The 16,535-nt window shown below is 37.5% G+C and overlaps 1 protein-coding gene across 2 annotated transcripts in view; it reads left to right on the plus strand.

Moving 5' to 3' along the window:
- BARD1 (BRCA1 associated RING domain 1) overlaps positions 1 to 14,977 on the plus strand; it is a 79,477-nt gene extending 64,500 nt beyond the window's left edge. For both annotated transcript variants that reach the window (XM_014843589.3, XM_070489781.1), the window contains exons 10-11: positions 11,077 to 11,174; positions 12,452 to 14,977. In XM_014843589.3, coding sequence (XP_014699075.3) covers positions 11,077 to 11,174; positions 12,452 to 12,784 — 431 coding nt within the window. In that variant the 3' untranslated portion in view covers positions 12,785 to 14,977. The remainder of the gene's footprint in view (positions 1 to 11,076; positions 11,175 to 12,451) is intronic.
- The last annotated feature ends 1,558 nt before the right edge of the window (positions 14,978 to 16,535 follow it).

The following is a 16,535-nucleotide window of genomic DNA, read 5'->3' on the forward strand; positions in this document are numbered from 1 at the left end:
ATATCTTATTTTCCTACATTATTTAGGTAGAGTATCTCACAATGTCACAGTTAATGAACGTAGCATGAACATTCTGAGAACAGGCTGTAATTATTCTGTTGTACCAACCATTCGATCTCATCATATTTATTTAACAGATCTCTTACAGAATGGTGTTTGTCTTTATTTTACAGAAATGAGAGAAATAGACAGAAAAAGTTCCTTCTTCAGGATTAATTTTCTGGCTGAGATTCTGCTTTAGTCCTAGTTTTGCTGCTGATTCCCCCTGTACAGGGTGAATTTGGTAATTAAAGAGGTGATTAGAATGAAAGAGTAGGCAGCTCTGTGGTGTGATGGTGAGGACTCTGGACTCTGAATCCAGAATGAAAGATAGAAGATGTACAAGTAGGTCATTTGATTCATCTCTTAGAGAGAGTGTGAATGAGGTGGAACTGCATCCTGAAGATGTAAACTGGCCCTCAGAAAGATAAAATATCTTTTGTTGACCTGTTTTTTTTGTATTTTGTTTTCTTGGTGAGGAAGATTGGCCCTGAGCTAACATTTGTGCCAGTCTTCCTCTTTCTGCTTGAGGAGGATTGTCGCTGAGCTAACATCTGTTCCAGTCTTCCTCTATTTTATATGTGGCACACTGCCACAGCATGTCTTGATGAGTGGTGTGTAGGTTCATGCCTGAGGTCCGAACCCATGAACCCTGGGCCACTGAAGTGTAGTGTGCGAACTTAACCACTGTGCCACTGGGCTGGCCCCTGCTGACCTGTTCTTTTAGTACACTGCTTTCAAAATTTTCGTTAGCCTGACCTTTTTCAAAAGATTTAATTCTGTGCCCTCATTTCTCATCTCGTGGTGAAAGGGAGAGCAGATGGCTGTCATCTGTTCTTTGATAACCTCTCCCTCTTCCCCTCTCTCGTCTAAGTTAAAGTCAAATTGCTGCCGTGAAACTTTTGAAAGTCCTCCGTACCTGAGGGCGTTGCTGCAGGAACATGCCAGCATTTGAGAATGGACTTGGTTCGTGGGGTGAGAAAGGGCCAAACAGGGTGTTCTTTTGTTCTTGTTTTCGATGAGGAGGATGGAACCTGAAAGACAATTATTACATCATCGTTTCATACATAACTTCATAATCAGATTAACAAACACTTTTCTATTAAAATTTGTTTCTTCAAATGGATACTGAGAGTGTTGTGGAATTTTAAAAATAAACTGTAATTTTTATTCTATTTAAACTTTTGTAATTATCAAAAATATATTAAAGGATTTCTGTCAACTAAGATTGTTTAGGCAATTTCACGCTTACAGAAATCCTTTACCAAAGATTCTCTTTCTTTTTTTTTTTGTGAGAAAGATTCACTCTGAGCTAACATCCACTGTGAGTGTTCCTTTTTTTTTTTGCTCAAGAAAGGTTAGCTCTGAGCTAACATCTGTGCCAGTCTTCTATTTTGTGTGTGGGTTGTCACCACTGCATGGCTTGACAAGTGGTGTAGGTCCGCACGTGGATCCAAACCTGAGAACCTAGACCACCGAAGTGGAGTGCAGCAGACTTAACCACTACACCATGGGTCTGGCCCTACCAAACTTTCTCTAAGAATAAAAAAAAATTAGCCTCCTTCTGTCTGGTAGTCCCGCTTCTGAGAATTTACCCTGAGCAAGTAATATAGATGAAAGACGAAAACTATTGGCATTGTTATTTCTAATAGCAAGAAGTAGGAAGAGTAACTTAAATATGAGAGAATTAAGAAAATTCTGGAATGCTTAAAGATATTCTCTGAAAAAATTCACATTTTATAGAAGACTAAAGTATTATGAAAAAACAGGATTGTTTAAATTTTTTAAAAACGCAAAACAATTATATCTTTGCTTTCAACAATATATAAATGTGTGAATGCATACAGACAAAGAAACAACCAAAAGAAAATAGTGGTCAGGATCAGTTTTATGGTGAAGGGTGATAACTGGGCTTAGAGTGATCACTGTGAATGTGTACAAATAGCGATTACAGCGTACACCTGAAATATATGTAGTGTTGTATACTAGTTTTACCACAATTAAAAACAATAGTGGTAGATTATTGGTAGGTATGACCTCTTTGTTTAGAACAGTCTTAAAAGCAGTGTGTGTCCGTTAAATGAAATTCAACTTCTCCCGGAAGAAATTCAGCTTCTCAAAAATGCTAACAACAGAGTTAGAAAGTATATCTACTTTTTAGTGTTTTTCAAAGATTAATTGGATAGGTAAGGGCTTCAGTCTCAAACAGGAAAATTAGAACCTATGTGTGTACATTTCTTGATCTGATACACCATATCTTTTATACCTGTTCTTCAGACCTCACAGATATATTTTAATATAGTGATTGGCCTAATCAAAGTGGAAATTGTTACATAAATATTTCAGCTTTAAAAATATGACTAAAAAACACCAGTATTTAAATTGTTAGAAAACTTTTTGGACGTTAGGCTTGAGTTTGGTCTTTAACCCATGTCTATAAAGAGAAGGATTATTTTGATATTATTATTCATAATACAAGGTTTTAGAATTAATACCCAAATTTTGCTTAAGAAAATTTTATGATACAGTAACATACTTTGCGGTAGAATTTGATCTGCTTGCATTAAGTAAAATAAGTTCAGCGTACTATCCTATGAGGAACCATGTTTTGATAGATAAACATGCTTGTAATTAGAATATTGGCCTAAAAAATATCCCAAATAACCAGATGTTAAATGGTATTTGTATGGAATTACAAAATCTAATGATCTGTGATGTCTCAAATCTAGATGTTCCTGACGGTGTGAGCAGAGCACTCAGCAGTTACTTTACATTTCCAGCCTTCACCTCTTTGTCCTTTCACTCTTTACTGTAGAATTTCATAATACTGGGCTTAGTATTTCTTTTACGTGCCACCCAGTTTTTCAAAAATTGCAACAAGAGTATGAGTGGTGGTTTTCCATTTTTGTCTTCGTAGGTTTCCTCTTGTGACTTCCTTTTTTCTAAAGGTTGGTGATATCATAGCCTATTTAACTAAAAAGCTTAATATCAAAGCACTTAAAAAATAATTTCTTTTGTTTTTATATCCTGGGTGTTCATTTTTAATAGATTCAGAAGGGAAATTTTTCAAAGTTTATTTTACTAATATGCTGTTATCTTGAGTGATGTAAGTGCCTAGTTTGGATCTAATAACATATTTGTTAGGACTTTTAGTTTTGACATAGAGTTACGTTTGATTCTGTATTTTATTTTTTTTAGGTCATTTGGTGTTGGCAGAGTGATATTTAATTCTGATTTTCAGTGCTATTTCAGCTACGAATAGCCAGTTGCTCCAGAAGAATAACAGTTCTTGAAAATATGGATTTATTTACTGCTCTAGCTTTTGAAGAGAGTGAGCAAATTCTGTGGCCTTCAATGGAGGGGTAATTTCCCCCTCTGGAAATTTAACAGATCTCCATTTTAAAGCTTTATTCTGTCTTCACTGGAGTCTCTAATCATTTCTGTGTAGCTGTAGATTCAGGAACTCCTTTTCTTCTACTCCTTCCCTTTCTAAAACTAGGAAAAGTGACTAAGCTTAATAGAGATCCATGAACGTCATCAGTGGTTCATGCTGCTAAAATGAAAATGTACATCCATTGATGTCTGTGCTTTTATGAGGTAGAAGGTGAGAGTGGTTACTAGAGATTTAGAATAAAAGGATTCCTTTCTGTATAGTACAAGCTTCTTTGCAAAAAATCGTTATAGCCCAGAAGTCATAGCTGCATTAGCATACAGATATTCCCGGCTTTGCGTGGGTAGCCAGAGCTGCCTTAATGACTTGGAGTTGATGACTTTGAGTTAAGCAGTACTTTGGGAATTGTGCTGCTTACCTATGTACATAAAAAATAATAAGATCATGGCAAAAGGACAGCTTACCTGAGATGGTAGGCATGATCAGAATACATGTGGGCTAAAAGAATCTCTTAGTTTTAATGAAACAGGTAATTCATTCCTATATTTTTGCAAAATGATAGCTTCAGTCAAAATCTTAAAATATAATGGAACATGTGAGAAGTACAAAAGATGAAATAAAGCATACATTTTATAAGGATGGTGTCTTGACACATTTTGAAATATGTGTCATTCTGGCAGATGCAGAAATCACCTATGTTTATATAAATAACAGCTTATTCGTGTAAAGTCATTTCAGTTTGGAAATTATTCACTGAGAAAGCTAAGAAATGGTCTCGAATATACTTATTTCTTCAGAAGAGAGGATAAGACTCCATCTTTCTGTTAATATATTTTAGTGGCAGATGATGGAATAATATGGATTCTATTAAGTATGTATTACAAGTATAAAATATATTTTGGTTAAATTTTAAGCAGTATCTTTAAATTGGTAGAAAATGGCCTATTTTAAAATCTTGATGTATATCCAGAGATTAAGGATTACAGTATATATTATACTTTAGATGAGTTTATGTTGAGGAATGGTGTGAAATTTCTGATATTTTGTTTAACATGGAAAATAGGTTTAAGAATTCTTGCTGCTGTTTGCTTAACTTTTATTGAGTAAATCAAACCTTAAAATATCATCTCATTTAGGCTTGTTAATTAGGTAATGTTTTGGCTGGTAGATTCTTCCATTTCATTAGTGATATTTAAATTGCTGAAAGTTTATAAAGTATTTCATTCTTGTTTCTTTACTTGTTTGGTAAAGCAGTTCAGTTAGTTTATTCCAAAAGAGGTTCACTAGGAAGTTGATACACATTTGTAATTATTGTAAATGTCTACTAAGAGCTCCCCTTCAGTCTGAAACTCTCAGGGTGCAAATTAGAGAGTGGTAATTTTGGCATCAGTCAGATTGAATAAACTCATTGATCCACTGAAGACAAAGCCAGATATGTTCTTGTTCCCACACCTCCAAGGTAGCCAGCAGTTTTTGCCATTTGGTATAGCTTTTGGCTAATCTCTTAAAAGGCAGAATCCTCCTATTTAGTAGTCTATTAAGTGGTCATGTGATTTATTGTAAGGTATAATTTATTAAATCTGAGTAGTAGAGAATGGCTGCCATTTTCTTAGATGCTTTATTTTTTACAACTATAAGAATAAAGATTTAAAAACAACTGATGTAGGATGGAGGATGTCTGAGTTCTCATCTCAGTTGTGTCACTGAGAAAGCTGCTTAAATTTCTTAGGACTTAAGTTTCCTTGTCTATGCAATGAAGAGGATGATTAGACAAAGCATCAGTTTAAAACTGGCAGCGTAAAGGCCAAAGCAGATACAATTTATGTGGTTTAGTCCAGCATAACCATTTAATTTTTGTGTCTTTGGGTGTTATGTGCATTTTCCTATTTGTCACAGTCTCCACGACTTCCTACTACTTAACCCCAGGTTCCCCACGTGTTCGTGTGGTCTGCTTGGCCCTTGTAGGCATTCGAGTTACAACCCGTGGACTAGATGTCACTCCCAGCTTTCAAAAAATTCTCAGTTTTCTATGCTATGAGAGCCACTCTAGTAGAACACTTTGTCACCATTCAAGCATGTTGTTATAGACCTGGAAACTGTTCTTCAGTTTTTAGGGGGAAAAATAGCTATATTTTCATTCTGTTTTAGTTGGTGTTAGGTGACATAGGGAGTTGGCAAATTGTTACTGGAACAAGAGACTATCAGGAATGTGTTCTTTATTCAGCTCATTAATTGTAATTAGAGCACTGATTTTTTCTACCTATTTTACAGAAATTTACTGAACGACTGCTGTAGGGCTGGAATTTTTGTGACTTGAGGTGTACTTGCACTATAAAAGCACTGGCCTCTTCCCATGGAAGCGCCTTGTTGCCTTCTGGTGTCTGCCATCTCGTTGCTCCCGATGCCCTGCTTATCTCATTTGAGTATCTGTTAAGGCTACATTCTCCTGACTAAGACCAGCACGTTGTCAGGATTAATGGATACCATTTTAATATGCTTTTTTTTTTTGACGTTTTAAATAATCAACCAAATAAACCCATAAAATGGCGAAGCAGCCAGCATAGGCACAGCTCATTGGTTTATTTCTGTGGTTAGACGTTAGCCAGTCACTTGTTACGGCAGGTATCGGAGGAGTGGTTAGTGTTCAGTCCAGTCCGTGGCCGTAAGTGCTGCCATATTCACTCATCTACAGATACTGTTAGGAACGCTCTGTAAATATCATTAGGAAATTTAGGAAGGGAACTACATGCTTAAGTGATTAAAGAGAAAGTAAAAATACTACTTTACGTCTGAAGTAATGAGTTTGAGGTAAGTCAGTGATTTAGTTAGTTTGCTACCTTTTTTTAGGTTGGTGTTTAATGTGGGAACAGTGTATGGCGCAATGTGAGCTCACTGGCAGTGTTTCTGGTATGATATTTTGACCTACTCAAAAATTTTATTTTGAGACTCATTTTCAGTATACAATAAAGCTCATATTTTCATATTAGAAATACTGTTTTTTATTCAGTGAGCAATTATTAAAAATTACAATATTTTAAAAATATAATTTGCAAAAGCCCAACAATTTTTGTGGAACCATTATATTTATGATAAGTTAGTGAGAAGAATGGGGTTCAGAAATTCAGCATAGCAAACTTGGCTAAATATACTTCTCATATTAAGAATACTGGGGAAAAGTGACACCAAGGCACAGGCAAGACTCGCAAAGTCAGAATCCCGTGCTGGGGATGATAGCTATTCCAAGGTGGAATGTGAGTAGGCATTCAGAGTCCCAAGTTAAGAAAAATTCTGGTCTCTTGACAAAGCACTGCTTTTGGAGAGATGGACTATTCAGTTGTTAAAACCTTGACTTTTACTTATCTGGCAGCATCTTGGAACATCTCAACTGAAGCAGCTCTAAAGCATTTGTAATATTCACATCATGCCTTTTCGACCCCAAGGTGTATCTTGTATACCAGAAAGGTATATTTTAGTGTAAAATGCACAGGCTTTAGAAAACTAAGCAGACTTGGGTTCAGATTCCCATTTTGCCACTTAATAGCTGAGTGTCTGTAAGCAACTTAATTTCTTTGCATTTCAGTTCCCTGAAATGGAAATAATATACAGCCAGTCCTCGTTGTTCCTGGATTCTGTATTTGCGAATTTGCCTACTCGCTAAAATGTTTTGTACTCCACAGATCAGTACTCACGGTGCCTTTGTAGACACGCACACAGCAGCGAAACACTTGAGTCGCCCAATGAGCTTGTTCCCAGCTGAAGTCAGACACTGATGCTCGGCCTCCTGTCTCAGCTCTCACACTGTAAACAAGTGTCCTTTCCTCTGTCTCTTAGCGCCACGTTTTTTGCATTTTTGTGCATTCACTGTTTAAAATGGCCCCTCAATATAGAACCGAAGTGCTGTCTAGTGTTCCTAAGCACAAGAAGGCTTGATGTGCCTTTCAGAGCAAACGCTTGTGTTACCTTTCCTTAGAACCAATCATTGTGTTGTTGGTCATTTAAAGGGAGACGGGTAGAAAGAAAATAGAATGGAATAAATTGGGCTTTAAAGAATTTTTTCTCTTTTTTCTAAAATTCTTTAACCAGACAGTATTGGTGTGATTTTAACATTGGTTTTCTGCTTTTTTAAAAGTATATTCCTTCCAGAGTGCTTTGGTTAAGCCTTGTGATTATGAGTATTTTATTTTAAATTATGGAAAATTAAGGTTTCCAGCACTGGCTAGTGTTTACACATTCAGATTATAATGATACGTTCTGCTCATAAGATGAATATTTGGTAATATAGCATTTATAAAATTAGGGTGGTTCTCCACTAATGAAAATTTATGAGAAGAGAGTTTGTTTTTAGAGGATTTACAGGAGTAAGAAGAATAAACTTATACACAGTCAACATAATATACTTAATGGTTTTTGGTAAGTAAATTCTATTCACATTCTGTTCATTTGTGCCCGGAAAAGTAACAATAAAACAACATCTTAATGTTTCATATTTTCTGAATGATGTTCAATTTTTTTTAATATTTCCAGAATATTTTTTAATGGTTCCAGAAATAGGAACTAAAATTGGTTGTGCATTATTTCTCACATTACTCATATTTTTGAATCCCACTTCATTAAAACATCTGAATCACTAATACTTCCAGAATATTTGATTGCCAGTTTTTTTATATTTATACTGGTCTTACATTGTTTTCAGAATCAACTTTGCATTTAGATAGTTTTATTCAAGAAAACAGTTATTCTTGCTTTTACCATATTTGAACTAAATATGAAATGTGAAAGAATAATTTTCTTTTTTAATATCTTTCTGACAATCAGATCTGTTCTCACATTTATTTCTTCAAAAGGTTAGCCATTGGATTACTTTGGAATAAGTAGAATATGCCTAATAAATAGGATTCAAACACTTTTTTTCTCAAAAGATACCATTTGTTTCAATTCTGTCTCCTCTCTTCCTCTCAGTTCTGCAGATTAACTCATGTAGACAGAGATGAAATATTATGATGTCAGTTTAGGGTTTTAGAGAGAACGTGGTACTTCACAAAGATGAGGTTCTCCTACCTTCTTTGCATGAAAAGCCAATTATTACAGCATCATCTTTTGAGAAAAGAAAAGGCTTTATTGTGAGATCGATTTGCAAGGAGACAGGAGACATAAGCTCTCAGATCTGTCTCCCTGATCCAGGATTTAGGGTGAAATTTAAGAGGGTGAGGAAGCAGGCTGGGACATGGAAGCACTGGCCAGGCCAGTTTTGATTGGAGTGTTTTATACGTTTCTAGTAAGGTTTTAAACTTTTCTGCTGAGGTGTGGAAGGGGCTTACACCGGATCTTCCTAGACAACGGACCCCTCGCCTCTGATGAGAGTCTGACTTTCAAGTTCCGGTCATATTCTGGTCCTTTAGTTCTGTGGGGGGCAGAATCTTTGGTTTCGGTGTCATTTCAGGTCAAGATTCCCTCTTCTGCATATGCTCTAGCTACGTGACTGCAAATTTTCTGAAAAACAACTCAGTCACTCTGTTGATAAGAGATGGGGTCAGTTCGAACTGGGTCCTAGTGGGCACATGGTTACAAAAGTTTAAAAATGGTAATGAAGTCTTGATCAGTCTAAAGTGGACCATTAGATAGAAACTTTTGGAGAGGCTTGAATTTCTTTGTCTTTTCCAGTGATGGTTCCTGCTCTCTTGATAATTTTTATAGTTCAAGAGGCCTTTTTTTTTATCGTACACAAATGAATTTAATTGTATATCAGATGAAATCCTGGGACTGTTCTGGTAGCTGTATCAGATTAACTGTTGGTTCTGGGTCCCCTTCAGTCAGAAGGGGTGAACTTTGCAGGCCCCGATTACAGGCCCAGCAGTGGTTCTTGTCTTGCTTTGGAGTCATTGCACTGTTGAATTAAGTAAGGATCAGCTACATGGAATTTTATCACTGCAGTTTTCAAGAGTTTTTCAAAATACTGTTCCAGCAGTATATTTCCAGCATATATGTCTAATTCTCAACTGAAAGTACATGTTTATGCACCATAAAATCTTTCTGGTGAAGTTTCAAGCCATTAGATAGCAAGCGATAAAGTACTTTATCAAAACTAGTTTAAAATAGTTAAGAATTTGGACTGTTGCTCTGAACTCTTGTAAGTGCTACGTAATTTTTTTTCAATTAGTGCAGATAGAATTCTTTAACATTTACATCTTTAGTGAATTTTATAAAGACTTTTTTCCTTTATATTAACAACACCAGACAGTGAGTAGAAGCCCTGAGTTACTGTCCTGACTTTGGCAGTAACCTCAGCTATTAAGCTCCAGCTCCATGGGAGAGTGTGTTAAGTGCTGGAGGATGCAAGCGTGACTGATGTAGGGTTCCCACCCTCCTGGAGTTCCCTCAACGATCAAATTGAGGTTATTGAGCATAATAATCTTAAAGACAGATAGCAAATTGTGTAAAGGGTTTGTTTTTATATGAAAATAATTTATCATAGTATCCGCTTTCCAGAACATTTTTGCATTTTATCCACAGCAACCCTGTGAAATAGATGGTATTGTTATTTTCCTTGTTCTTTTTTTTTCCATAGGCAAGGCAGCTGAAACTCAAAGAGTTTAAATAATTTTCCGAAAGCAAGTAATTGGGATAGCTAAGTCATTTGACCCCAAATCCCAAATCTAGGTTAGTTCTATACCATCAAAACAAGAGCATGATAGGTAGGTATAGATAAATATATATGTGCCGTGAATTCCCTCCCTTGATGGTGACAGGCAGTATCTCAACATGTGGCCTCCAGATTAAGCTGACTGTGTCCTACCATCTATGAGTGATCTTGGGCTTTCCTGAGGCCACGTCATTTCTAGAGCTTAGCCAGAAAGTTAGTGCTGGCTGTCAGCTAATGGCCCCACTTAGGGCTTAACCAACCAGGAGTTAGTGAGTAGAATGACTCTAGACAGTGCCAGGCCGGGCTCTCTGTTGCTCTTGCTTTTTAATCTGGAATTGTGAACACACTTATGCAAGCCAGCAGAAGAATGTTCTGTTTCCTGTAAAACTCAACCACGTCATCTCTAGACTGGCAACTTCAGTATGCACCTGTCAAATCCCAAACATGACCCAAGCTCTGCTTATTGTTTATTTTAACAAGTTCTGTAGAGCCCTCTTGTGTGGCCAGCTGAGCCAGGTGCTGAGGACCAACACACTTCCCTTAAGGTCAGATCCCTCATCTTCTGACGGGAGGTTGAACATATGGCCACCAAAACGAGCAGTGCAGATGGTCAGCGCTCAAGGTCAGATCGTCGTGGCTGAACTAAACCAGGGACTTTGTGTTCATCTTAATTTTGGTAATTGCTGTAAATAAAAAATTAGATTTTTATTCTTGTATATGAAATAGTGTATTGACTTTGGTTTTTCAGGAAGGAAACTAAAATTAGTGTTCAATCTTATTCGTTGCTCAGTCCTCTAAAGGAAACATTTCTTAGATTTTCTTTGTATGGAAAACCAGTTTTGTTACATTTTGTTTTGGCATAAGTAAGGTTTCTTTCTCTGTTTCAGAGCAATACTTAAAACAACCATGAAGAAGAAAAATCACTTAGGTTAATTGCTTAATTTCAGTGAGAAAGAAATAATGCTCACTTGCTATTTATTTTGCTTTTATCCTTGTTTTCTGCCAGGGGTGAAAGTATGTCTACAAAGAAAAGAATATGAACAGGAAGAAAAGTATGAAATTCCTGAAGGACCACAGAGAGCCAGGCTCAACAGAGAACAGCTGGTATTTTCCTTTTGATGCTACTTTCATTGTTCTTGTTATAACTTAATATTGTTATCACCATCAGGAAGAACTCCTGCCCTTTCAACAAGTACAGGTGACTGATTAAAATTTTAATTGTGCTTATTTCAAGCACTTGATTCTGAGAGGGGGTCACGATGAGCAGTAAAATCCAGAAGGTAATTTCGTACTGTTAATGGATTTTTGGCATCTTGAACATTCTCATAAACCTTTCAGAATCTGAGGTAAGTCCCAGATACAGGAAGTAACTTGAAAGAAAACTTAGAGCTGCTGCTCGGATTTAGTCACCATATGTCTTTATTGCCACATACTGCAGGTTTAATGGATAATACTCCATTAGCCTGTTGATATATAGGTAGATGGGAAATGACGAAGAAGAATTTTCATAGAAGGGAACTGTGAAACTTTTTTTAAAATAAAGCACACAGAAGTGTGTTCATAGATAACTGGATCCCTAACCCTGGCTTCATAATGCATTGTGTCTCAAGGAATACATTTCTAGAACCCTGGAGGCCACGCTCCCACGTGGCTGCCCTGGAGACCTTAGGTTGGTAATATAAGGGACCTGAATAGGGATGGGCAAAACTGGATAAAAGTTCATGGAAAAGTTGTTTCTCTTATAATTTAATTAAGTTGAGCTTGGTCTCCCTGAAGCAGATGTCAGATACGCTAGGAATTCTTAGGGCTTTAAGTCCTACCAAATGTGAATAAATATTCTGATAAAAGAAGCTTGATGTACAGTTTTCATTTGCTACACGCACACGCACACACACACAGAAAGCACACCTAAAATCTGAGGAGAGTGGAAAGGACCCAAGATGGTGACTCAGTTCTAGGGAAAAAATTGTAAATAGGAAGCCTTTATTTGCATAAGTATTTTTATTTATTTATTTGTTTGTTTGTGTTGAGGAAGATTGGCCCTCAGCTAACATCTGTTGCCAGTCTTCCTCTATTTTATATGTGGGATGCTGCCACCGCCTGGCTTGACCAGTGGTATGTAGGCCCATGCCCGGGTCTGTAACCCATGAACCCCAGGCCACTGAAGTAGAGCGTGCAAACTTAACCAGTACTCCACCGGACCAGCCCCTGGATCAGTGTTTTTCTTGACCCAAGTAGTTCACTTGAAAGACAACTTGTGCCAGCACCTCATTAAATAGCTTCTTAACTGCTTATGATTATTATTTTTATTTCCCTCATTCATATGCAGTGTTTTCAAATATTTTGGTCTGCTTTTAACAAGCTTTTTCTTGTTATTTCAGTTGCCAAAGCTGTTTGATGGATGCTACTTCTATTTTGGGGGAACTTTCAAACACCATCCAAAGGACAACCTTATTAAGCTTGTGACTGCAGCTGGGGGCCAGATCCTCAGCAGAAAGCCCAAGCCAGACAGTGACGTGACTCAGACCATCAATACAGTCGCGTACCATGCCAAACCCGATTCTGATCAGCGCCTCTGCACGCAGTATATCATCTATGAGGATTTGTCTAATCATCGCCCAGAGAAGGTTCGGCAGGGCAAAGTCTGGATGGCTCCTTCCAGCTGGTTTATAGATTGCGTGATGTCCTTTGAGTTGCTCCCTCTTGACAGCTGAATACTACACCGGACGAACATTTCACATTGAACTTACACAGTGTGAGAACCCAGCCATTGCACTGTGTTGATCATTCATATTTTTACAGATAGGTAGACTCATTCTTATTTTTCCCCCCTTAACTTAGAAAGGAATTTTATGCCAGATTAGGAAATCATTCTGTGTTTACCATTTAGATGCTGGGATTGCTTTCAAGGATTTTTCTTTTTAAAACTGACATATGTTTTGATTCATCATGTCTTTCTATTCAAATTATCAGCTATCAAAGATTAATGAGAGGGTATCAGAACTGTTGGTTAAATATACAAGTGGTATCATTACTGTCTCAGCCTTTTAATGTTCTTTGATGAAAAAAATCTACCCTTGCCACCAGCAAAAACACTTCCCATCTTTTAGTAAACAAAAAATATTGTCAAATAATTATTCTGGCTTTATTGTAATGAAAATAGTGTACCTGGTCTAAATGTGCCACCACAGATGTTAAACTATTCTTTTATCTACAATTGTCTTCATCTCACATTGCGATTATTTAGTTTATTATAATTTACTTGAATGTCTGTTTCTCCGTTTTTATTCCTTATTTTTATCTTGTCTATTCATCAGGAAATCATGTTTTGAACCTTAATATTATTGTTCTTTGGTGGTGAAGACCAACATGGGGCTCATGGTACATATTTTTATTATATACACTTGCTTATTGTTAACTATCAGTTTATAACCTTATCTACAATATATGTATATATACTTAGAGCATGTTTGCTAACACATTTTAGTATCGACATTTTGTAGAAAGTCTCACTAGACTAGCAAATTGTCTGTCAAATGTTAATAAGCTAAATTAGGAAGCAGTCTTCTTCCGGTAGACCTTGCTACGTACTGCAAAAATAATTATTTTGAAGGCCTTAATTTCTTCTTTCGTAAAGTTTTTTTTAATTTTAGATTGCTCTGGAGGCAGAAGTTGGGGATTGCTTGATTTAGAACAGGTTGTGTCCAGATGACACGAAAGGCCCTGACAATAAGTCTAGAGGGAGGAATGGCAAGGGATTCCTCATGCTACAGGACGGTCAAGGCTGAGGAGCAGGCGGGGCTGGGAGGTTACTCTGGTCTGAGTGTTCTCATTTGTGAATCAACGAGCTAGATTATAGGTTAGATCATTTTAAGACCTTTTTTTAGAGGCAGAATTCTTTAATAGGTCTTCCTGGAAATTGAATGTACTCATAATGTTAAAACCATGGGAAGGGAGACACTGTGAGACCGGCCAGTTTGGTCCCTCGTGGGCCAAAAACAGTCTGATAACCACTGCATTAGGAGACTGAGAGTCTGAAGTTAGTGAACATTTTAAGATCCATTTATTTGGAAATTTGAGATCTGTTCATTATTTCAAAATAAATTTTACTTTAATTCTTTCTTTAACATGTTACTTTTCATATCAAGAAATATATCATATGAACAAGATAATATACTGCTGACCCCGACCTTCAAGGGTGAACTGGCTCAACTCCCTCTCTCCAGCCAGTGGTGTGTGTGTCCCACGTGTTGTTCTAATGGAGAGTGATGAACACCGTAGCCCCAGACAAGTCGGAGGGGTAGATAATGTCTGGACTAAATAATTGAAGACTCTCGGGGATTCGGGTTGTCACTTTTGATTTATGACTGACTTTCAGTCACTTTTCTGTTGCCTCGGTGGTTGCGACCCTAGGCGGGTTTGTGTCTGTGCCTCTCAGCAGAATCTCTGTTGGTAAAAACATGTCTGGGGGCTGCTGCTTACCGTCCTTCCTTCAATTTCTTCGTGTATTCCCTTCTCCCCCTGTCCTATTTTCTTCCCCACAGTTAAGCAGTTTTATTTTTGGTTTCTTTAAATATTTGTTTTGACGGCAGTTGATTGATGTTAAGCTCTTGAAACTTGTACTTTGTGTGTAGGTAAACTTGTAATTATTTTCATTTTTCTGTCATAGATCTAAGCTTCCTTTTTGTTTACCATAAATCATTAAAGTTCTTTGTGCTTCCTCTATAGAAGTGACTTATTCTGCGCTGTTAAAGAATAAGACTTCACAAGACTTGTGAGGACATCTTTCAGCTGACAAAGGCTTATCTTTTTGAACACTAATGCTTTTTAATTAATTTTGGATAGAAATATTTCTAAAGTATATTAGATACTTTATTACCTTAAATAAATTTTTCTGAATGCAATGTAACCTTGTTGGTTTGGAATCATCATTCAGAGCGTTCCTCATCACACAGTGATTCCTTTGTGGTTCTGTTAATCAGAGGGGCGGTAGCATATCCACAGTATTACACGTGGCTGTTTTCTAGATCTGGTTCCACCTGCGTTTTGTAGTTTTTTACCTGTTTCCCTTGACAGCTGCTACTTTGTAGCTACTTATTTCCATTAATACTTTCCCCTATCTAATGTTTTTCTTTTGACTTGCTGAGGAATGGAAACCATAGGAAGTATATTAGAATTATGACTGAAAGAAGGATCGATAAACAATGTGTGAAGGTTTTAGTGATTTACCTAAGAGTTAGATACTTACATTTTTGTAGATCAGATTCTCTGTTTATTTCAGCTGCCCTGATTTCTTTTGTCTGCTTTGTGAATTTGGCAATTAAATGACCTCTGCATAGATGAAGACTGTTTGGGAGGTTTGATGTTTCCCGTGGGGATGAGAAGATGCGGCTGGGCGGGGGCCACATTACACATTAGCTGTTGTTGCCTCCACGGGTTGGAGCAGAGTCAGTTGTGTTCTAATGGTTCGTGGACCTCATCATAGTCACAAATGTCTGCTATATTCTCTAACCAGAGCACGTTAAAATGGGAGGAAATAATGCTTCTTTGATTGAATTACTGTAAGCCAGTGTTTTGTTTGAAGATGGACTGAACTACAAATTGTGAACTTAATGTATGTCTTTGTAAGTCAACCCTTTTCAAAGATATGCACATCGAAGCACCTAGTAAATGAAAACTGAGCAGTTCTAATTTTTTTTTTCAGTTGACCAATAGGTATTATGTTTGGCTCCTTACCTGCCTGCTCTCTTATGAATTAGAGATTGTTGATTATTTGTGTAGCTTTCTAAGGTACAGAGTGCACCTTTTGATACCTGGAAGTTTCTCTCCGAATGGCCATGTGGGAGACGTGGGAAAGCAGCTTACAGGGTTACTGACTAACACCCAGCCCTGAGGAGGCGCCCTGTGCAGGCTCCTCCAAGAAGGTCAAGTGAGCCTCCAGTCAGGCTTGCAGACTGGAGTAAGGACAAGCACGGGCACGGCCCTGCACAGGCTGGGAAGTCAGTGGACCTGGGTGTGTTTCCCATCTTTATACTAACGTGTGTCTACAGTTATAAAGTAGGGAAATACTGTCCCTCTCACCAGGATGTAAGGATGTGTGACAGCTCTGAGCACCTCAGAGACACACCCTCACCTTCCAGCACCTCTGTGAGCAGGATGCACCAGAGATGTGTCTAAGAAAGCAGCTCATTAGAAGGTAGCTTTTGGTAGCACAGCTCATCTCAGTCCTGAATAGTCCTGGCTGTTGTGCCCAGCCCCAGCTTGACTGCTGGCTGTCCTCTTGTCTTCACTCTACTGGTATTAACCTTAACAACAACCAGGACCCAGCTATGGGGCTAATTTCTCACCTCTGACTTCTCTCCCCATCTGTGAGTGAAGTGCCCCCATCTGGATAGCCTCTACTGCCCATACAGCTAAGATTTTGCGTATCTTTCATCCTCTAAATGCATTTCCTTTGGATACCAG

The sequence above is a fragment of the Equus asinus genome, chromosome 19 (genome assembly GCF_041296235.1).
Source record: "Equus asinus isolate D_3611 breed Donkey chromosome 19, EquAss-T2T_v2, whole genome shotgun sequence".
Lineage (NCBI taxonomy): Eukaryota > Metazoa > Chordata > Mammalia > Perissodactyla > Equidae > Equus > Equus asinus.